This window comes from Amborella trichopoda, chromosome 5, assembly GCF_054954075.1.
Source record: "Amborella trichopoda isolate Santa Cruz 75 chromosome 5, AtrichopodaSantaCruz75HAP2 v2.0, whole genome shotgun sequence".
In the NCBI taxonomy this organism is placed as follows: Eukaryota; Viridiplantae; Streptophyta; class Magnoliopsida; order Amborellales; family Amborellaceae; genus Amborella; species Amborella trichopoda.
Window position 1 is genome coordinate 2686318 of NC_142340.1, and position 23683 is coordinate 2710000.

At 35.3% G+C, this 23683-nt stretch overlaps 2 protein-coding genes across 2 annotated transcripts; one reads left to right on the top strand and one right to left on the bottom strand.

The window, feature by feature from the left end:
- The first annotated feature begins 380 nt into the window (after nucleotides 1-380).
- Nucleotides 381-6060, top strand: LOC18443340 (uncharacterized). Its single transcript, XM_088867802.1, has 3 exons — nucleotides 381-735; nucleotides 785-954; nucleotides 5052-6060. Exons 1-3 carry the CDS (start codon nucleotides 381-383, stop codon nucleotides 5805-5807), a joined length of 1281 nt encoding a protein of 426 aa, XP_088723928.1. The 3' UTR covers nucleotides 5808-6060.
- Nucleotides 6061-19453: 13393 nt separating this feature from the next.
- Nucleotides 19454-22024, bottom strand: LOC18443341 (RING/U-box superfamily protein). The gene has a single exon (XM_006853534.4). The coding sequence runs from the start codon at nucleotides 21030-21032 to the stop codon at nucleotides 19563-19565; it is 1470 nt and encodes a 489-aa protein (XP_006853596.1). The 5' UTR covers nucleotides 21033-22024; the 3' UTR covers nucleotides 19454-19562.
- Between the last annotated feature and the right edge of the window lie 1659 nt (nucleotides 22025-23683).

Consider the following 23683-nt stretch of genomic DNA (forward strand, 5'->3'; position numbering starts at 1 on the left):
CTAGCCTAAGTCAACCCGCACATGACCCAACCAATTGCCACCTCTCCTTTGAACGATATCAATGGACATGACCAAAGCTCTGGTTCGAAAACATACAGTTGAGGTAACATGAAACATACTATTTGCATTGAATAAAAATAAATAAATACTATTTGAATGTTGGCTATATCATGTTGCATTCCAAGTGCAGCCCGTGACCTTTTCCTGTCCGCGACCCTTTTCCACACAAGCAGAGAGAGACCTTCCGCACACAAGGAGAGAGAGAGGGAGAGAGAGAGAGAGAGAGAGGTTTACCTGTTTGAGCCAGATTTCAAATTTTATGTTGATGCCGCACGCGAACAGGAAGGAGAGAGATTTAATGCGTGCAGTTCCTTTGAGCAATGAACCTGAGGCTATACGAGGCCTGCGAAACTGGTAATTTGCCTGCTTTCCGAGAACTAATCAATGAAGATAGGTTCATCTTGCGTGAAGTTATGCCCTGCTCCGGCGACACTCCCTTGCACACAGTTGCGAGATTTGGGCATGCGACCCTCACAAGCGAAATCCTCAAGCTTCGGCCGGACTTGGCTCACTCTATGAACCACCGAGGTCTCCCTCCCATGCATCTGGTCGCAGCGAACATGAGCTTCGAAGTGTTCGATGTGCTTCTCGAGGCCGATCCCGACAAGCTTTTCTTCCTCAGGGACAAAGATGGAAGGACCCCTGTCCACTATGCAGCCATGAGTGGGGACCGCAGTATGTTAACATGCATAATGCGACATTCTCCCACATCTGCTAAAAGTTTGACAGAGGGATGAAACAATTCTTCTTCTATGTGCTAAATATAATCACTTCGACACATTGATATGCCTTCTCAAGGCCCCGGGCACTGAAGACCTTCTCGATCTCATTAACCTACCAGATAACAATGGGAACACTGTTGTGAATTTCGTAGAACGTCACAGAAGGCCTGAGGTAAGTACTCTTGCATAGTCACATAGTACCAAGGCTAGGAAGCAGTCCGAGTCGGCGTGCAAACTCAGCCGAGTCTTTCGATGACTCGGACAAGTCTGTATAAATTATTTTGCTAAAATATAGGATTAGGCGGAGTTTGGCATGGTCCTACTCGGACTTGGCACCTTGCTGAGTCCTAGTAACTCATGTGAGTCCATGTGGAGTCACCCGAGTTTTCGAAGACCTTTTAGTACATATTTATTACATAATACATTGCGCAAAATAATCAATGGATTTGACTCATTTTCTAGTAAATCACCCTGACATGCAATGTTTCAAAACCCAGATTGGGGGTGGGGGGTTTTCCAGTAAATGACCCTGTCATGCAATGTTTCAAAACCTAGATTGAGGTGGGGTGGGGATTTTCTTTTAACAACTTGTTTCTCTGTTTCAACTTTGAAGTGATTTATTTTGAAGAGAAGCTTAAAACGGCGCTGTTCTTGTCCTTGCAGTCCCGGCCATGACACAAAGGTAGCAAGCACTCCATTTCATAGAAACAAATCTCTCTTGTGTCTGCTTCTTTGTCAAATTGCTGACCAAGACAGTCCATCACCAAAGTTTGTCTATCTCGTCTACTTATTTGCTTATATCCAAAGTGGGATGCGAAGAATTGGGCTTAGGCTTGAGTAGTTGGCAGTTAACATTAACAACATTGCATTCTATTCTTGCAAACCCAAAGTGAAGAAAAAAAAAAAAAGGTCAGGGTACTCTCTAGGGTCCCATCCCAAGTCCTACTGTTGCATTTGGGCTAGTCTAAGTTAGACAAGTTGTGTTTAATGAGAAAAAGAGAAAAAGTTATGAAAAAGTTGTGAGACTCAGCCAATTCCAAGTCTTTTCTATTAAAAAATAGCCTTGCTCCTTCACAAGTTTGACACAGGCGAGTCCCAAGTCCGAATGGCTGCCTTTTAAACATTGGAACTGAAACATTTCCTGTCTCGACTCTTTAACATTGCACGAGTTTGAAGTTTTTTCTATCTCAGCTCTTTAACATCGCACGAGTTTGACGTTTTTCCTGTCTTAACTCTTTGTCGTCGTATGAGTTTGACATTTTTCCTATCTCGGCTATTTAACGTCGCACAAGTTTGATTGTTTTCCTGTCTCAAATCTTTAACATTACACGAGCTTGACGTTTTTCTATTGAAACAGGGTGGTTGTGCTTTGGGTCGGACTTTAGTTGGCAGTTTAGGCTCATGTCACCGAGGAGTGTTCTCTCTTTTTTATTTATTTTTTTTGAAATTTTGGAAACTTGGTTGGCGCTTTAGGCTCATGCCACCATTGAACGTTTTTATGTTTTTTAATTGTTTTTGAAATTTTCTGAAAAATTGGTTGGCAGTTCAGGCTCATGCCCTCGATTTTTATTTTATTTTTAAAATTGGTTGGCAGTCTAGGCTTGTGCCACCAAGGAGCGAATTATTCTTTTTTTTTGTTGAAGTTTTTTTTGAAATTTTTATTTTTTTGAAAATTGGTTGACAGACTCATGCCACCAAGGAGCGTTTTATTTTAAAAGTTAATAAAAATGTTTGAAAATGATCATAAAAAACCTTGACAAACCATGTTTGAACCTTGGAAGTCTTCAAAAATTGGGTGGTGAAAGTTTCAGGGAAACGTTTTGCGCAACACTGGCCGTACCGCCCCGGTTTGGGCGATACGGCTGGTGTCGCCTAGGTTTGGGTGACATGGATGGTGTCGCCCACCTAAAAAAAACTCTTTTTTTTTATTACGTGTATTTTGCTGGAAAACGTAAAAATAAAACTTCTGGCAAAAATGTATGGGCGACATTGGTTAGGTCTGGATGATCGGGCGGCACGCGTTTCGGGTTTGGAGGGAAGACTTGGGATGTTTTTTAGATTGCTCTCTTGGGAACCTTGTTAAAAAACGGGGGCAGGTGTTACCAACCGATGATAAAGGAATTTAAGGTGGGTTCGAGACTTACTCAGGCTGACTCACGTGGCCGCCCTCTTAGATCACGAAAAAAGCCCCCCAATAATAAAATTGGTTCGGACTCGTCTCCCTTGGCTTGTATTCTTCTTGTTTTCTACAATCACAATCACACACATATGACAAAGGTTATAAGACAGCTGGGTCAGACCTCACCATTTTTCCTCTTTGATAAACGTACACAACCATGAGCATTCAAAAAGAAAAATAAGAGAAGAAATACGGGGGAGAGAAGAATTCTACTGAGCGAGAGGATTAGAGCGATGACAAGCTAGTGAATAATTGGTCTGATGTGGTAGCAAAATGGGCTCGGTAATTAAGACATGCTCATAGGATTACTAATAAACGTCATTACCAATACCGACTAGCTAGGCACAAAGGTTAGTCTGCAATGGCAATAAAGCGGGCCAAGTAATTCTGGCACAACAACATTACAACTAGATGACCGGACTACCATGAGAGGCTAGCCTCAATCCCTCTTAGTCGAATAGTAGACTGAAGATTATGAAGAAACAATAAAAAGAGAAGGGAACATAAAGAAGGAGGGAGAAGAAAGGAAGAGGAGCATGAAAGACGAGAGAATGAAAGGGATAAGGAAAAAAGATGCAGTCCGCACTAAGTATTGCCGACTGTGTTAAAAAGGAAAAGGGAGAAAACGTAGTCGGCTCTAGGCTTCGCCGACTGTGTTGTATAGAGGAGAAGAGAGAGGAGACACAGTTGATGCTAAGCTTCACCGACTATGACAAAAGAGGGATGAAAAATCTAGTTGGTGCTAAGCTTCGCCAATTGACACAAGAGGAGAGAGAAAATCAACCGATAATGGGCTTCGCCGATTGATAGAAGGGGAGAGATAAAACCAACTGGCGCTAGGTTTCACCGTTTGATAGAGAAGAAAGAGAAAACCAACCGAAGCTAGGCTTTGTAGGTTGTGATAGAAGAGAGAGAGAACCAACCAATTCTAGGCTTCATTAGTCTTGACAGAAGAGAGAGAAAACCACTCGGTGATAGGCTTTGCCAGTTGTGATAAGAGAGAGAACTAACTGGCGCTAGGCTTCACCGGTTGTGAAAGAAGAGAGTGAACCAACTGGCACAAGGCTTCATCGGTTATGATAGAAGAGAGAGAACCAACTGGCGCTAGGCTTCGTCGGTTGTGACAAAAGAGAGAGAACCAACCAGTGCTAGGCTTCAACGGTTGTGATAGAAGAGAGAGAACCAATCAGCGTTAGGCTTCATCGGTTGTGACAAAAGAGAGAGAAAATCAATCGACACTAGGTTTCACCGACTGACAAAAGAGGAGAGAGAGGAGGGAGACAGATGAGAAGAGACAAGGAAAGAGAGAGATAAAAACGAGAAGAGAGGAGGACAAAGAAAGAAGAGATGATGAGAGAAAAAGAGATAGAGATGAAAAAATGGGAGGAGAGAGAAAGTTACCTACACGAAGGGTATTGGCTCTTTTTTTATCTCTCCTCTCTCTCTCTCCGAGACATACCCACAAGCTCAAGCAAAAATCAGAATTTTATTGATTGATCCAAGAAGAATGAATTTGTTCTATGTACAATGAGGCATTGCCTATTTATATATAATTGGGTTAAAACGTTGGTGTACACCAAAAACCTAGTTAGAATTGAAAATAATTACAATTTAATTGAATTTAAAGAAATTCTAAAAATAGGTACAAAAGGACTGTTTTGCACCTGCCTAACAATGTGTAGAATTTCAGAACAGTTCCTACTTCTAATCGAGAACTTGTATGATCTTCCATGGCTGACCTAGGGATGTTCTGATGCCCGTTTGATCGAAAGATTATTGTTTTCTTGTAGGGCTCGGCATGGCAATCATTTTGATACCAACTTCGAGCCATGAATCATGCTTTTGAGTCATGATCATGAGACTTGAATCTTAGATGAATCTTGAAAAATTTTGATAGATTGTATGCTTGTTCATTGATGTTTCTTCTTGAATTCTTCATTGAATCACACTGAGCATGTCATCACGATCACGTTGTAACAAACTTAACTTGATTTCGTATCCGGATGAAGATTTTGTCGTTGTCTAGTATCCTAATAGCAGAGTTTCTCTCATCTAAAATAATTGAGCAAAGCCAACTGCCAACTATGCAGCCACGACTACAGGAGATTCCTGTGCTGCTGCCAAGTAGGCCCCAAAGGCAATCTCAGAGTAGAGGGCAACGCCAAAAGAAACAGAAAGGGGAGGGTTCGAAAATTTATGAAGAGCAAGAGTTCTGGATTGATGCCTTGAAGAGCTTCAGGGGTTCCATTTCGGTGGTGGCTGCTTTGATAGCCACATCAGCCTTCACTGCAGGTCTCAGCCCCCCCGGCGGGGTCAACAGTGATGGACAAGACGCAAGTGTTGCAGTCAAGGCCCACACGGCAGCATTCAAGGTGTTCGCAGTGGCCAATGCCTTGGCATTGATGCTATCAATCAGCATTCTCATCAATGATATTACTATCATACCGCTCCTCCCAGGGTCACTCAAGAAGTTAGCAATTCACACGAGACATATGCTATGGGCATCGGTGGCAATGCTACTGGTGGCTTTCATGTCTGCAGCCCATATCGTATTACCCCACTTAGGAGCACATGGTTGGGTGGAGTGGTGCATCTGGTCACTTGTGGTGCTCACAGTTCTCTCACATGTTGTCTTACTGCGGGTTATGGAGCATTTCCCTACTGATGGATTCAGTAATGAAATTGGAGCCAGTGGATCTTATAATGTAACCATTACTGATTGCAAGCCTGAATTCATTGTTTGCACGGAGCCCTCAACTCTTGTCACTGAGCCGGAAGCACGTGCTCTCAAGGACGAAGTCCTCTTTTCAATGGAGGAAGAAACTAGAGAGCAAGTGTCTTCTTGATAATCAGAAGTCATGAACCATTGCAGAGTAGGTGTTGTGTATGAGTAGTTTATATATATATATATATTGTAATGTCTATTTAAAGACAGCAAGTGTAGGAAGGTAGTGAGAACCCACAAAAAAATAAAAATAAAATAAAAAGTGAGAGAGAAAGGAAAGCAAGTAGGCAGCAGGAGACAGTATGATAGAAAACATTGAAGTAGTTCATGTGAGGTAACTTTCTATCTTTTTCCTCTGTCTTGCTTATACTGAATTACTTCTTGTGTTTGCTTAAAGTCCATTCAAAAAACTTTTAAAAACAGTGTGTTTATATTTGTAGCAGCATCCATAACCCAATACAAAAGTGGACCAGATCAAACCACTTGGTTAGGAGCAAGTGGAGAACTGAAGTTTCCATAGATTATACTTTCTGAAACACATTTTAAGTCACTCTTGATGCATTTTGGTTTCAGATTCATGATTGCGTAGCTCAAAAAAGAGGTGCAAATCTCATCATATGAGAAAAACAAAATAAATGAACGATGATGAATGGTCCAAAAGCAAAATTTGGTCCTGAAAAGGACTAGTAGTTGAATGAACTAAGAATTCAAAGTTCTAATATTTTTATCTAGGGAACCCAGTTTTAGATGTATAAATAGAGAAAGCTTGTGCAATAAAAATATAAGCATGGTTTAGGGAGAGATCCTTTTTTCTTATTCAAAGAGTGAGATTATCTACTCCATCGGACTAATTTCGGATTTGGTTCCTGGGCATCACATTCTTTCCACAAGAAGTATCTGCTCTTGGGTTCAAAAATTAATTCTTTTTCAGATCAATAATAGCAATACTTGAGATTGTGGACTTGAAAACTTTAGGCCCAAAATCCATCGAGTTTTGAAAGAGGCCCCATTTATTTAGTGTCGGATAAAACACCAAACCACATCCATTTTGTTCTTATTTATCAGAACCTTGATCAATGATTGGACATTACTGAGAGATTACATGTCTATTTCGGATTCTCTTGCTTTGTTTTGATATTACCCTAATCTTCTCCGTCTGAGCTTTGGATAATTAAGAGGACTAATTGATCCAAGACTGTTTAAAAAGATGAAATCGGTTGCTGACGCGATCATCGAACTGCTGATTTGGGTTCTTTGGCTCAAAAAAATCTCAATATCTTTGAATCAGTGTTTCATGTTGAACAATAAAACTGATTCAAAAAATAATTTCAAAAAGAATTGAATTATTCAAAACCATCAAGATAAAAAATTGAAATCTGATTTAAACAATGAATTCAAACCAACGCAAAGTAGTCAAACTCCCAAAAATTGGCATTCATAGTTAAAGATTTTCTTAGGCTATATTTTTTAAGTATGTTTTATGGCAATTCATGCAATAAATTACATTTCATTCACAAAAAAAATTGCGATTCAAGTTTGAAACACGCAATTCAGAAGGGCCCTTCTTGAGCCATTTCAGTCCCAAAAATCACCAAAAAAAAAAAAACTCTAACAGTAAATAGCATTATGATTATTTTTTGTATTATTATTAATTCAACTACAATTTTAATTAGTTTGAAATGGTCAAACTGCTAGAAGAGTTATTGAATTTCAGTAATAGAGAAAAACCCAATTTTTGGAAATTAAATTTTGGAGATTTAGTTCAAAAGCAGAGCTACATATATTTCAGGCTCATGCTACGCTTGTACATCCACTTGGTTTTGTTAAGGAATTGAAAATTATATTCTATAAATAAAATATAATCTTTTAGATATAAGAATTTGAGAAATTATCGTAATATCTATTTACTTTATAAATTTTAAAATTTATTATCAAAACTTTATATTTTATAACAGGTCCCACGTTTTTAGAGCATGTATCATATTTAATTTTAGTATTTTTTTCATACATACTATCCAGTTCAAAATTTTGGTGTCCGTAAGTACCACCATTTTTCACCTAGAGAAATATAAAAACAATATTTTAAATAAATTAAATAATCAAAATAGCTCTAAAATTTTGACAAATAATTTTTATAATTTTACTTTTATTTACTTATTTTTTTATACTTTTTATTGATGCATAATGAGATGAAGTATGGATATAGAATTTGATCCCCATATAATGTACATCTAAAATGATAAAATTAAAATACTAAACATGTTCTTAAAAAAAAAGGTACATGAACATAAAATATACAATATTAAGCATATTTTTAAATTCCAAATCATAAAGCAAATTTTTAAATAAACTTCCCTAAAATTTAAATATAGAGACGTGTGTGGCTGTACTGGGAAGTAGCCACTTTAGTCAGGCAAAATGCCATTTAAATTAAATCTTCCCATAACTCCAAGTCCCCTATACTATATATCGTAAATTCCGCAAGGGTAATTTTATATAATAAGCACATTAATTTTTTAAGAACCATAACCCTCTAATCATTATTAAGTAGGAGAGAAAGTGAGACTCTCCAAAATGATTCAAGGGTACCACTTTCCCACCATGGCTTGTTAGTAATCCATATGACTTTTCTTATTCATGATAGAAGAATAAGATTTGTTTTTAATCAATTCTTTGGTGTTGGATTTTTTAGAATCAATTTGTGATTCGCAAGCTGGTTTTGAGGTATAAGATTTGTTGCAGTGGAGGTTCACCGCAATAATGGGTAATCGAGATAGCTTGAGGAGTAAGGTTATTGTTGCAGTTTGTCCATCCACTTGGTTTTTGTTTAAGGAAAGGGAAATTATATTGTGTAAGTAAATGGCAGAATTTGTCTAAGGTTGCAACCTTATATAACAGAAGTAAGATGCACCTCAAAAATTCAATACAAAAAAGTGCTCCAAAGTAGGAGAACCTTCCAATTCATCATCTCGGCCTCGAGATCTATAGTTATAAAGAAAAAAAGTGTTTCTAGTCCTAAAATAGTGCTTGGTAACAAGTTTTCTAGACTATCTATTTCTCAAGAGTTTCAAATACTAATAGATCTGCTCGATTCGTACTGCTTTTAAAATTTTAAATTTTATAATTAAAATTAGACATATATTTCAAGCCGTCATAAAGTTTTTAATAATGGAACTACATCTTCAGGTAAAATTTATGGGTGCGGTTTCTATAAGGTTGCAACTTTAAACAATCCAATTAAGGCGCACCTTAAAACTTTATTATTACATGTAATTTTGTTGTAAAAAGTACTTAGTATTATCTTAAATTCTATTTTCATACCTAATTAAAAAAAATTAAATTTTAAAAATAGTTAAAATAAAGTAGATCTATAAATATATGAAAATCTTGAAAATGGACAGTTTAGATAATGTGTTGCAAGATGTACTATTTTCGAGACTCAAAAACTTTTTTTTTATATATTCATACATCTTGATGTCGAGATGATCAATTAGAGGGTTTTTTCAACATTAAAACAACGTTTTCGATGGATTTTTGAGATGCATTTGAGATTCTACATTTTAAAATTGCAACCTTATATAAACTTTTCCCAAAATTTATAGGTACACATGACTTCTATAGTATAAGGTGCGCCTTATACAAAACCTCACCCGTCAGATATTGACTCATGCAAAGTCATGATCCTCATTAATCCACGGTGCAACATCGATCAAGGACTCTGGTTAGGGACATTTCTACCAAACAGAAAAGGAGAGTGTGTGGAAGCATTCCTCATTAACCCATCTCTCTTTATGAGGAAAAAGTTTATATAGAGCCAAGGCTCTAAACAATCAAATTAGAGCCCACCTCAAAAATTTTACTATAAGAGATTGTTTTGATGCTCAAATATCCTCAAATTGATCATCTCGACATCAAGATGCATGGACATGAGAAAAAAATTAATTTCAAGTTTTGGAAATAGTGTATCTTGTAATGCATTTTTGGACCATCAATTTTCAAGTTTTCATAGATCTGCTGGTTCTATGCTATTTTTTAAACTTTAAATTTTATAATTAAATATAAAAATATATTTAAGGCTATCATAAAGATTTTCAGCATTAAAACTACATTTCTTGACATTATTTAAAAGAAAAAGTATATATAAAGTTGCAACCTTAAAATGTAGAATTATATATGCACCTCAAAAAACTATCGTAAAAGGTTGTTTTAATGTTGAAAAACCTTCTAATTGATCATCTCAACATCGAGATGTAGGAATATGAAAGAAACAAGATTTTAAGTTCCAAAAGTAGAGCATCTTGCAACACATTGTCAGGACCGTCCATTTTCAAGATTTTCATTTGTTTATAGATCTACTTGATTTTAACTATTTTTGGAGTTTAAAATTTTATAATTAGATATGAAAATCGATTTTGAGATATTCCTAAGAATTTGTTATACCAAAATTACATGTTATGATTAAATTTGGAGGTGCACCTTATTTGGATTGTTTAAGGTTGCAACCTTATAGAAACCACACCCTTATTTAAATATCATCTATTAAAAATTATTTAAGTATCAACACTATACGGTTCGAGTTTAGGTCAGGTCTATTCGGCTCGGGTTCAAGACTTGTACCCAAACCCGCCTGTTGGGGTCCAATTTTTGGACCCATACCCAAACACGGGTCAGGTCTACCTGTCAGGTCCCAGTCCATTGCAACCCCTAGATCCACGAGCCTAACCCTTGCACATGTTAAAAGTGCCTCTTGCATCATTAAAAATGTACGTCAAGGGGCCATTTGGGTACATGAAAACCTATTACATGATAATAGCTTACAAAAAATATGATATTTACATTGTTTGGATACACTTTAATATTAAAGAAATGAAAAAAGATTACCAGAGATTACACTACATTTCCCCAAAAATCAAGAAATTCATTAGGTGTGGTGAGGGGTGAGAAATCTATTATGAGGTTGATGGGTAATCTTTGGAAATCTTTCACGTGCATCTCTCTGCTGTATCCCCGCTTAAAAATACATTTCCCTCTCTCAAGTATAGACTGTATTGTATAATTATTAAGGTAAGTAGAAAGTAAAGGTAGGGGATATGAAAAAGAGAATCGAAATTGATTTGAACAGGTGTACGAGGACAATTTTCTAGTGAAATACATCCTTTTATTCCCAATTTGGGTTATAGCCTTCATCTTCATCTGATTCTCATATAAAAATAAAAATTTTTAATAATGGGTAAGTGAAAGTAAGGGAAAATCTAAATTGATTTGAACAGTCATAATAAAAATTTTCTACATCCCTCTATCGCCAATTTGGGTTGTACCGGCCATCAGCTCTCATATAAAAATAAAAATAATAAAAATAATAATTGGTAATCAATGAGAAATTACACAATACAATTATAATAAAAAATTTCACACAACATAATCCTCATAAGATATTACTAAAAGCTCAATGAAATAAGAAGATACCTCTTTAGTCTCCTCCAATGCTTCAAAATTTTCTACTGCAATTATCAAACCTTCTAGTTTACTAATCAAACTTCTTCCCATTTTTTAACTTCTACCGTAAAGGTTTTGATTTTGGTATCATAAATTTATTGTTTATTTGAAATTATATATAGAGAGACATTTGAAAGACTTCTATAAAAAAATAAATAAAAATAAGGCTTATCACAATAAAATCATGTTATTTCAATCATATTATTCCAATGACTTATCATGTTGAAACCAAAGTCTAATATAGCCACATTTTTCATATTTGGATGGTAATGTAATTTTCATATTTCTTCCAGATATAGCGAAACAGTAGCAATGCATTTTCCAAATTGTATCTAAATACTACCCAAACAATGACAATCCATTTGCAGGTAATGTATTATCCAGTAATGTATTACGCCTGTAATATATTTCAAAGACAATATATTTCCAAGTATCCAAATGGCCCCAAGTGCTCTTATACCCTCGCACGTGCACGATTACATACAAACTCCCCAAGCGCACTTTCGCCCTCGCACATGAACGATCACATGCAAACTACCCCCTTGATTCCTAAAATACAATATAAGAATATATTCCACTATTGAAGCATCATTTACAACCTCACTCCCCCAACACCGCAAGTTCTTTCTCTATAATAATATACAACTCACTTTTCAAATCTGTATTTTGTATTTTTTTAATTTTTTTCCCCAAAGACTGATATAAAAGATATTATTTGGAAATAATTTTCAATACTTCTTTAAAAGTAAAAATGCAACATTAACTGGATCAACCATTAACTGGACCAGAGCCCTTATTGGCTAGGTTAGATTGCATGACCTTTCCTTTCTATATTTGAAGAAGGCAACAGTTCTGTGCATGCATAATGAGGTGGAAACGGCATAACTGAATGATGTCAGCTAACTAAAATATTACAAAGAAGAAGACATTTTTTTTTTATTCTCATATAAAAAAGCATGTTGTGTTTTGTTCCCTTTATTTATCTTCCAAAGATTGTAGAAACTGAAAGTGAAAAAGAAAGGCTTTTCCTGACGTCAAAGTTTGCAATGATCACGCAATGCGTGTTCACTCGGTCTAGGACCCAAATTGCACGACTGAAATGTTTATTGCTCCTGCGGGAGCACACTGTTTATTTGATCTATCGGGTAATATATGAGCTTAGGGAATTTTTAAGATTACAAATTTTGGGATGCAACCTCTTGAACCTAATGACAGACCTAAAAAAAGCTAATAATAATGAAAATATAAAAATTCAAATTACACTACTTGAAAAAAAAAAAAAATAAAGAAAAGGGAAGGGCAGAAAGCCTCCTTGTTTTCTTAATTTAGGCCCGGCTAGTAATGGGCCATTGGCTCCTTAGCCCAGGCCCAACCTTTGCAATTGGCTAGGTGGCCTAGTCTAGCCCTAGCCGAGTTTGACAGGGGCCGGGCCTAATAGAATTTAAAACAAATAAAAATTAAAAAAACCTTGCCAAGCTAAGCATGGCCTTTGGCCCAGGACCGGCCCAGCACTCTGACCAGATTTTGAAGGCCTGCCCTGGGTATTTCTAGGCCCTTTGCTAGACTTCTTAATTACTCATCTCTCCGAAATATCTTACCAGCCTCTCTCTCTGTCTCTTAAAAGCCTTATTAGGCCAGAAGCTCTCTCTCAAAATTATTATGAGCCACGATGAATTGTTCTCTTCACTTGGTTTCATGTCACATTGATAATCAATTTTGTTGACTTTTTCCGCCAAATATATATATATATATATATATATATTTTGGTTGACTAGGACATTAACACATGCTAAATACAATCTTCATTTTCAATTTGGAGACGTAAGCTCTATTTCGAACCTGATACGGGTATGACTTCTCTATCCGCACCGCGTGTATGATGTTGCCCTGTATATCAACTGGAAGTGTCCTTTGGAAGTAGTCATGATTAATTTAATCGCTAATCGAAAATATTATAATAATTGAACCCGGGTATGGGTCGGGTCTAGGTCTGGGTCCGTGTATGGGTATGGGTTCAAAAATTGGATTTGGAAGGTCGGTTCCAGGTATAGATCCTATATTTTTTTATTTATAAAAATATATTAAGATATATTTAGGAAGATTGTTTCATACGGGTTGAACCGCATTTCTACAATATGATGTCCAAAAGTATAAAGCATTCATCTTAAAGATGGATGCAAATAGGTGGTCCACCTAAAAACAATTGTAACTAACAGTCCAAAAGTTTTTTAATATAAATATAATTTTTAGTTTTCAAAAAAAAAAAAATCCATTCATGATCTCCATAGTAAAGATTATATATTTTCTAAATATTAGGATCCAATTATATTTAAAAAATGAAAAAGCATAGAATGAGACTATTTACCTTTAGTACAAAGTGATCGCATTAATCCTGACCATTGGACGTAAAATTGGGTGGTTGTAACTATTTCATTGACCAAATCAAACTTCAAAAGAATGTTTTTTGAACTTTGGAACGCATCCAACATATCAAATTTCACGTCAAATGGTTGTAAGGAATTGTGACCACCCTGCATCAAAGGTAAATAGTCTCATTGCATACAATCTCTTAAAAAATATATTTATTTCCAAACCTGTATTTCTACAATATGAGGGCTGGCTGCATAGAAATTATGTCCATATATTTAAGGGTTGTATATAATGAGATAATTTACCTTTGGTACATGGTGGTCACCATTAATCTTGACCATTGGATGTGAAATTGAGTGGCTGCATTTATTTCATCAACCAAACTCAAAGTTCAAAAGAAATTTTTTCAAAGTTTGTGACACATCCAAACTATCAAATTTTACATCGGATGTAGCAAAAGTAAATTGTCTCATTATATACAATTCTTTATTTTTAATACAAAGTGATCATAATTAATTACAACTATTCGATGTAAAATTTGATAGTTTGAGTATGTCACAAAGCTCGAAAAAATTTCTTTTGAAGTTGGAGGTTAGTCAATAGAATAATTGTAGTTACCAAATTTATTTGTTTTTACAAATATTATAAATTTTTATTGATAAAGGCAAATTACCCAGTTGGGATCAAAAAAATCACCACCATATTTCCCAAAAAAATTCGTCTTCCAAAAAGGAAACTTACTTCCAAAAAAAGTACTCACTAACTTACTCCAAAAACAACACATTCCCAAGAGACCATATTTCTTGAAAAAGTAATGAAGGGAGAGGGAGAGACACCAACATAAATGTTGTGGATGATGATGAAAAGTTGTTATGTGATTACTAGGAAATAGGACATATCCTCTCATGCTCTTTGCATTTCTATTAATTCCAATGACTCTTCTGTCTCTTATCATTTTCAGTTTTGGCATTGCAACCCAAAAAATAAAAAATGAATATTCAAATAAACACTCTATATCTTGAAAAAATAAATCCCTAATTAAACGAATACCTTTTAATTTTGGATAGCAAGATCTAAGTGTTAAAGGGCTCAAAATCAAATTTATCTTTCTAAAACGAATAATTTGATGATATTTAAATAGATCCTCAATTTTCAAATCAAAAAACTTTTTCCGAGTACAATTTGCACCGGATGGAGCAAATAAACTATTTGCTCCCAAGGGGCCATGGTACACACGCCCATCTCTAAAGATAAGTTTCATCGTCTTTTCAATCACTATCCTAAATTTCGTTTTTCAAAATGAGTGACCTACTTGGGAGATTTTGTTTTTCAATCCTAAATTTTGAGGACGAACCTAATGATCACTAGGTTGTCATTTTCAAAAGAGAATTTTCAATTTTGAATTTTTCTACCCCTTAGATCTCACCCTCTTGCGATTAGAAGGTCCGCATTCAATCATGTGGCATTAGTTTCTTTAAGTGCATAAAGACAATTTGGAAAGAAAATTAATTGAGATTTTTCTGCAGAATGAAGAAGTTACATTCTCCAACATTTACTGTCCTAAAATCACTCCTAGATTGACTTTTACCTGTATAAAAAGATAGTATACTCCCGTAGGAGGATTAAATCTTCTGGCTTTAGTAATTAGGATTCTCAAACTCACTATTAAGTAATGGACACGGTTTCTATGTGGCCATCCCACATATTGTAGAAATGTAGCTTTGACAATAAATATATTTTTTAAATATAATTTGATCCTAATTTTAAAAAACTATAGAATTTTTAACATAGAGATCATGAATATGAAAAAATAAAATAAAATTAAAAATTAGAAATAATAATTATATTAAGAAAACATTTAAACTTTTACTTACTATTGTTTTCAGATGAACCACCTATTTCATCCATCTTTAAGATGGATGCGTTTTACCATTGGACTGCATATTGTAGAAATTTGGTCCAGCCCACATGAAACATTTTTCTTTAAGTACTTAACTTATTTTCAGTTCAAACAAAAAAGCCCTTTTTAATTATCTAAACGTGCATTTATAATCATAAACTAATCATCCTTTTTTTGGTTTAGAAATTAAAGGCAAACCCTTGTGACAAAGAGGATATTTTCATTATAATGCCCCTGCAAAAGTCAATTCACATTATCCAGGGGAACTTGTGCCTTTTCATGGATGCTTTCAACTGTTTTTCCTAAAAATAAAATATAAAAATCCAAATTCAACTTAAGGATGGATTATAGATTCAAAATGGTGATAATGACTCTCGAATTTCTTTTTTTTGAAAACTAATAATAATATTTATTGATATTCTCTTTTTCCACTATCCATTTTAACCTTCATTGTAGTTGACCTTTGTTTAGGTTGTGGTATGTATAAGGCTGAGGCTCTAAACAATCAAAGTAAGGCGCACTTTCAAATAGTGCCTAGATATGTTGTTAAGAATAAAAAATCTTTGTGATGGCTAAAAATTTAATTTCATCCCCAATTACAAAATTTAAATATTAAAAAAAAGTGTAGATTAAGCACATCTATGACCACTTGAAAATTGGTGGTTTAGGTAATACATTACACGATGCACGACTTCTTAGACTTAAAACCTATTTTTTCTCATGTCCATACATCTTGAGATAGAGATGTTCGTATTAAGTGTTTTTAGTATAGAAACAACCTCTTATAATGAATTTTTAAGGTGCGTTTTAATTTGATTATTTAGGGCCTTACCCTTATATAAACTTTTTCTTTTTTTCCTTTTTTTTTTTTATGTCCAGGATGGATTTCTGAGGCGTAAGAGGATGCACATATTTTGGTGAGTGAGCATACTAACCAAAACTGGGTCCCATGTAAAAATAATTGCAACAATTTCTTGCAATAAATAAATAAAACTTGAAATAATCAATATATTGAATATTGGGTGGTGGGAGAGACCATTTGTAAGCAATCTCCTCAAAAATCTAAAAAAAACGCAATACCTTTGGAGTGACAAAGAAGAGGGAGGAATCTTCAGTAAATAGCAATTAGTTTAATTGTTAATTGTTACTTTCAGAGCAATAAAAAATTCTGTATAGTGGTTTAGAAGAAAAAACCTTAACATATTTTCAATAAAAAAGGAGATATTCATAGCTTTGTGGTTATGGGAATCCTTTATTTTTAGAGTTCAGACAAGTGGAGGATGCTCATTGAATAAGCAACAATAGCTTTAAAATATACACTTAGGAATATTTATTTATTACTATTTCATATAAAGATGAATAAGGATCCTAATTTTTTATATGGATATTATGAATAGGTTCTAGAATTTCTATTTCAATACCATGTTAATTACCCTGTGAAAAAATTCGTCACAAGAGAGAGGAGAAGATTCTCAACTTAGAAGAGACAAATCATAAAACTTTTGTAATAAACACAAACATTGGGGCAGTGAATTTTTCCCATGTTCTTGATTATCAAATACTCAAATTTAAAAGCAAAAACATGAGTGGAAATAAAAATTCAGAAAAAAGGCCAAAGTTTTTGTAGTAACCTAAGCAGTTTAGAACTATCATGTAAAACATCCAGAGTCTTTAAAAAAATGATTTCGAACCCAACCACGCTAAGACGTTGTTACTGACTGTGGAGCCCATCAAACATATATGACTTAAATTCGATGTATTAATATAAGTAAAGTCTACCAACATTTTGTACAACCAGCTCACCCAAACTTCGCTTCGCCTTATAGGTGAGGTCGAGTTACTCGGCCGAATACGAATGATCTCGTCTGAGTCTCATAATACTGAACTTTGGAATGTTTTACCGGTTGGAGGTTTGATTTACGTATTCATAGGAACAATTATTTATGCAAAAGTAGCAATTTGAAAATCAAAATGTATTCAACTTGTAACAAAAATTTGCACACATTAAAAAAACCAGTGCATAACAAAAACCATTGTTCGAAATCTTGCCCTTTCCAACTCAGACTCGTTCGAGTTATTTGAACTAGTCACCGAGTCTACCTAATTCGGGCCTAAGACAGTAGCAAATCCCGACATACCCTTGTAAACCCATCATAAAGCATAAATGGAGGAAAGCAGAAGAATCAAATTCAATGATCCACCAAGTAATCACTTATAAATTGCATAAATTACTTAGTGGTAAGCATTCATAGTTTCACTAAAAATTTACAACTAACTCACCAAAAAGGAATTTTAATCGTCTAAATGGTATGACTCAGTGTTTAAAAAAACGCCGAGTCGAACGGGACTCGCCCGGTTCGACTCGGGAATCGCCATGGACGGATCGAATCGGCGAAAAAACGGGAATCATCCGGTTCTAGAGAGAACCGGTTCTAGAGAGAACCGGACGATTCTGTACAGTGATAGCAGATTCACTGTACGGAATCGGCGAGTCCCGTACGGATTTTTTTTTTTTTTTTTTTTTTTTGTGTGTAATACTTGATAGATTTTTTTGTTATACTTGATCGATTTTTTTGTAATCCATGATCGAATTATTTTATTTTTTTTGTAATCCATGATCGAATTTTTTTTTTTTTTTTTTTTTTGTAACCCATGATAGAATTTTTTGTAATCCATGATCGAATTTTTTGTAATCCATGATCGAAATGTTTGTTTTTTTTTCTTGTAATCCATGATCGAATTTTTTGTTTTTTTTTTTTTTTTTGTAAGCCATGATAGAATTTTTTGTAATCCATGATCGAATGTTTTGTAATACATGATCGAAATGTTTGTTTTTTTTTTGTAATCCATGATCGAAATGTTTGTTTTTTTTTTGTAATCTATGATCGAATTTTTGTTTTTTGCTTTTTTTGTAACCCATGATAGAGTTTTTTGTAATCCATGATTGAATTTTTTGTAACCCATGATCGAATTGTTTTTTTCTTTTTTTGTAATCCACGATTGAATTTTTTGTTTTTTTTTGTTTGTTTTATTTTGTAATCCATGATCGAATTTGTTTTGGTAAACCATGATAGAATTTTTTGAAAATTTGTGATTTTTTTTTTTTAATCCATGATCGAATTTTTTTTGTAAACCATGATAGAATTTTTTGAAAATTTGTGATTTTTTTTTTTTAATCCATGATCGAATTTTTTTTTGTAATCCATGATAGAATTTTTTGAAAATTTGTGATTTTTTTTTTTAATCCATGATCGATTTTTTTGAAAATTTGTTTTTTTTTTTTTTTAATCCATATTATTCAAAGAGAAAATGAGAGAAATGATGATTCTGAGGCCACCCTATCCCAGCCATATTATTCACATATCGAGTCCCAACAGCAACAGTGTAGATTGGGAACACAACAAAACACTAACACTCAGGGATTTGGGAATAGTTAGACGCCTGCTAATATCGATGATTCGTTTTTAGATCGAATCAATGAATTGTTAAACGAATTCAATCAATGGCACCAACGTGACCAAGAAGAACAATAACGTCGTCTATCATTTTATTTTTAGATCATATGTTACTAATTTTATGCTTTATTGTAATCCATGTATGTTGATATACTTATTCCATGATAATTATATGTTTATCCTTTTGTGTGATGTAAATTAAATGCTGAATGGCGGTTCATGCAGGGAAAGAACATATCAATATTCGTATATTCATTCAAAAACATGAAAATTCTTAATGGAGTACCCTCATTTCTTATTGAATTCCTAAAAAACAATATTTATTATTAATTTTAATAATTTTTTGGGATTTTTTTAAGCTTTATTATGACCGATTCACCCGATTCTTGATCCGGATCGCCGATTCGCAGATCCGGATCGGTTTTTTGAAAGCCCGATCAAAGTCACCGATCCGTTTTTTAAACCATGGGTATGACTAGTTCAAGAGGGTACGTCGAATCATCATCAGAGCCTTATCTCAACTATTTATAATCATTTGTACAAAAATTAGAGCACAAAAACTTTAGGAACTATTTATAATCATTTGTACAAAAATTAGAGCACAAAAACTTTAGGAATTATTTTTGTGGAATTATTTTCATAGTAATATCTCTCTCTACACAATGGAGTCCTGTTTGGTCATTTGAGGCCTTCTTTCTCTGCCCACAAGCCACTGCACCGTCCTCCTCGCTATGGGAATCCATAGCCTCCTCACCCTCTCCTCCTTCCTATTCCCCAAATTGCCCTCCCCGAATTCACTATTACCAAAATTGACCCCTCTCATATTTTGCACTCTCGAAAAATTCGTAATTTCGGACATGGACCTCTTACCCGAGTCCACAATAAGCCTCGACTCGTTACCATCACCTAAGCCCACATTCAAAGCAAGACCCGAACCTGAGAGGCTCCTCCTTACCCTCTCAGCCTTGATCTCTAAAATCCTCTTCCTCTCCATCTCCTCTCGAATCCTTAAGATCTCGCCGTTGGATCCACCACGCTGGACCACATCAACATCGGATGAATCTCGTGTCCTGAACCCCCTGTCTGAGCCCATCCCGAACCTTGTACTCGGAACCGAACCTAAGTCGGCATCTGCCTTGAACCTTCTACTTGAAACCGAACCAAAATCCAGAACCGAGCCGAACCGCTTACTCGACACTGAAGCCAAAAGCTCAGAGTTGAGAAAGAGAAGATCAGAAGCGTTCACATCGCTCCATCTGTGCCTCGATACGAAATCGGAGACTATAATCTTATGCTTAAATTTATGAAATGATTCCGAATCAGTTGAAATTTTGCTGAGCAAATTCGAATTATTCGAATCATTTCCATTTTCAAGCTCAGATGAAGCTGAAGGAAGAAGCAATGACTCTTTCTCTTTCTCTTTCTCTATCTGTCTCGGTTTTTTCTTGGAACTTCCTCCAATGCTGTTTTTCCTGAAACTTCCTCCAATGCTGAACCTCGAAGAAGATCCGCAGTTGTTCGCCTCCGGTTCTCTTCGAACAAAGATCTCATCTGTCAATTCCGACTGGTTTCTCGATAATCTCAAGCTATTCGAGTAAGTGAAGACCCTAAGGTCCTCTGCTTGCACTTTGTGCCTGCACAATGGACAGCTCGAATGGCTTTCGAGCCATCGATCGACACAATCGATGTGAAATGCGTGCTTACACTTCGGTAGAAACCTCAAAATCTCTGGATCTTCGAATTTAGAGAGACAAACGGCGCATTCTAAACCCTGTTTGGCCCCTTTCAGAGTAGAAAACCTGAAAAATGGAAGGGATTCAATCAGTGTCTTGTCGATTCCTGAGAATCGAGCTCTGGTTTGACCGAGAACAGCGGTCTGGTCAATCGGATTGAAGAGCTCGACGCCATTGTTGGCCTGGCAAAACTTGGCGTACATTAGGAGGAGGAAGGTTAGGGAAAACATGATGGCTAAAACGCCGATTATGACTGCGATGCTTGGCTTGAAGGCCATGGCTACATTTCCGGTCGGGTCTTGAGACTCTTGACCTGGTTCTTGAAGGCTTGATTGAGCCATGGCATGGAGGAAACAGAAGAGGAGGGAGATAGAGAGTCGCCATTGATGCATCAGAGAAATGCTTTTGAGAATGAAGGTGACTGATATTTTTGGCCAGAAATGGAAGCGAAGGGAAATGACCGGAATTTATAGCGTTGCCGGGAAAGCACAGATAGGAGTTTAAAATGATCTCTGTCCTCTGTGAAGTGGGAATTGGTCTCTTCGACTTTGAAATGATCTCTGCAACTTCGAATTGATAGGCCTTGGCTGATAGGTTTGAAGAGTTAGCTTTTTCTTTGGAATTCACTGAATTTCCATTGAAGCAATGGAAAAAGCTTCATTAACTCTGAAAATTTCACCAGAACTTCGATTTTCGCCCAAAAAACCTCCAGATTTCGCCGGAATCACTAATTTATTAGAAATCCTGCAAACTTCAACGGATTTTCCGTCAGCTCGAGAACTCATGAGAGTTTCAAAGCTTCACGTTTTCTGAGGTTCATGGGAATGAACAACACTTGAATTCAGTCGAACGCCATGGAGGCAGGAACCGGAGCTAGCAGAGAGACCTATAAACGCCGAAATTTCACATGTTCCCGAAATTTTTCACTTGCAGAGCTTAAAACAGAGACGGTAAGTCTTGAAACAAATGCAAGACGCTGAAATCAACCCCCTATCTCGACCGAAATTTCGCCGGGAATAAATTTTCCGGTACCGCACGCAAGACTTACGTGAGTTCAGGAAAAAGGACTGCTCAGGTGCTTTATTTATGCAGGATACAATGACGAATCTACCCATTTATTTGTTTTAAATAACAAGTTTCACATTTGTATAAAAATCATTGAAAACTGGTCCAAGATATAAAAAAAAATGGGGATCTTGTCTCACGGCCGTATTAGAGATATTGATTGGTCTACGTTTACATAGGATGTCAACTTTGTGCAAAAGAAATAACACCCGCCTCAAAAATTCATCGGAAAATTTTGTTTCCATGTTAAAAAAATCATGCAATTGATCCTCTTCACCTTGACATATATAGATATAAAAAAAAAAAATTCAAATCTAAAAAATAATACACCTTATAACATATTATTGAGACCATCTTATTTTCAATTATTTGTAGATTTGCTTGATTTGCACCAATTTTAGAGCTCTTATTTGGATAGAAATAGATTTTAAGATTACCATAAAGTTTCCGACCCAGAGATGACATATTGGGGAGGAGTCTGAGGATGCATCTTACTCGATTATTTAAGAGGATGCATTTGTACAAACCACAACCTAATCTGCTTAGTGATTACCATTGTGCATCTCTGGCATCAATTTTCGAAAGAAAATGGATCTGTGCTTGTTTTTCAAATAATTTCATAAGGAAAACTAAAATAATTTCATGAGGAAAACTAACGATCCAAATATTTTTTTACTAGAATTATTATTTCTAGTTTTTAAAATTTATTTATTTATTCATATTCATGATCTCCATGTTAGAGATTAAATGTCCTTCAAAATTAAGTCTTAAAATCTATCTCAAAATTAGATTTATTATGAGGCTTGCATTGGCTTGGCTCTAGTCCGGGTTAGGTGTAGGTCTAAATGACTTGGATCCGATCTGGTACCAAGTTAGGTTCGGGTCCAATTTACATTTACCCAATCCAGGTCCATTTGAACCTAATCGGGTCTGCAGGACTTAAAGTACAATGTGGCCCCACGGGCGCAATTTAAGGAATGAGAAGTAACCCCTAACTAATAAATTGCAATAATAAACCGCACGGCCTCCATTTCAGGAAAAAGCTGGACTAAACTTCCTAGAAAGCATTCTAGCAAGGGACGTGATGGATATTTTAGGTAAAAAAGTTTGCTCGTTGATTGTTTAAGACCACGTAGATGATGACGTCATAGATGGGGATTTGTTAGGGATCATTTTGTCATTTCTAGTTATTTGAGGGCAGAAAGGGAACCGACATTGTTTCCTGCTACCCTGTCGGAATCCCTGGTTGTACGATGTATAAAATGACGGCAAGATGATTTTGACGAATTGTTTAATGCCCCGTGGTGATATATTTTGGAAATTATATATGGAAATTTGTAAAAGACACGAATGTACCGAAAGGAGGGGTGACATTTTCGTGAAAATGACCGAAAAACTCAAAAGTCTTAACGATAATCGACGGATTACCCGCTCTAGTGGAAATGACGAAAATGACCTCCATCCAGCAGTTTAGAGTTTAACAATTCTATTATTCGATGACAAAATTAACATCCACGTTTGGTAAATGTGAAAATATAATATTTTTACATAAAAAATTCTCATGTGATGAGGTGTGCTAATATTTTTTTAGTGAATATCACATTTGGTACGAGTGAAAATATTTGTTGGGAAATATTTTTATTGAAAAAAAAACTTCCTCGTGTTATTAGGTGTGAAAGTATTTTTCAATAAATATCACGTTTGGTATGTATAAAGATATTTGCTATAAAATATTTTTACCTAAAAAAATTTCATTGTGTAATTAAGAGTGGAGGTATTTTTCACATCAAATTGGTCTCAATGTACTTTTTCATATCAAATGACAGGTAATAAGTATGAAAATATTCCTACATCTAATCACATAAAAGAATTTTTTATGTGAATATTTTCACATGAACAAGACGTGCCTTAAAGTTTCGATCCTACCGTCAGAATTGTGCAAGCCTCTTTAGGTCAAACTGAACCGTCAATTATTGAA

Excerpts from the sequence above, each read along its gene's own strand:
- LOC18443340 (XM_088867802.1), top strand. The coding sequence starts at position 381 with ATGAACCTGAGGCTATACGAGGCCTGCGAAACTGGTAATTTGCCTGCT. Across the intron at positions 736-784 it reads AGCCATGAGTGGGGACCGCA|GACAGAGGGATGAAACAATT; the intron begins GTATGTTAACAT and ends TGCTAAAAGTTT. Across the intron at positions 955-5,051 it reads AACGTCACAGAAGGCCTGAG|CCACGACTACAGGAGATTCC; the intron begins GTAAGTACTCTT and ends CCAACTATGCAG.
- LOC18443341 (XM_006853534.4), bottom strand. The coding sequence starts at position 21,032 with ATGCATCAATGGCGACTCTCTATCTCCCTCCTCTTCTGTTTCCTCCAT.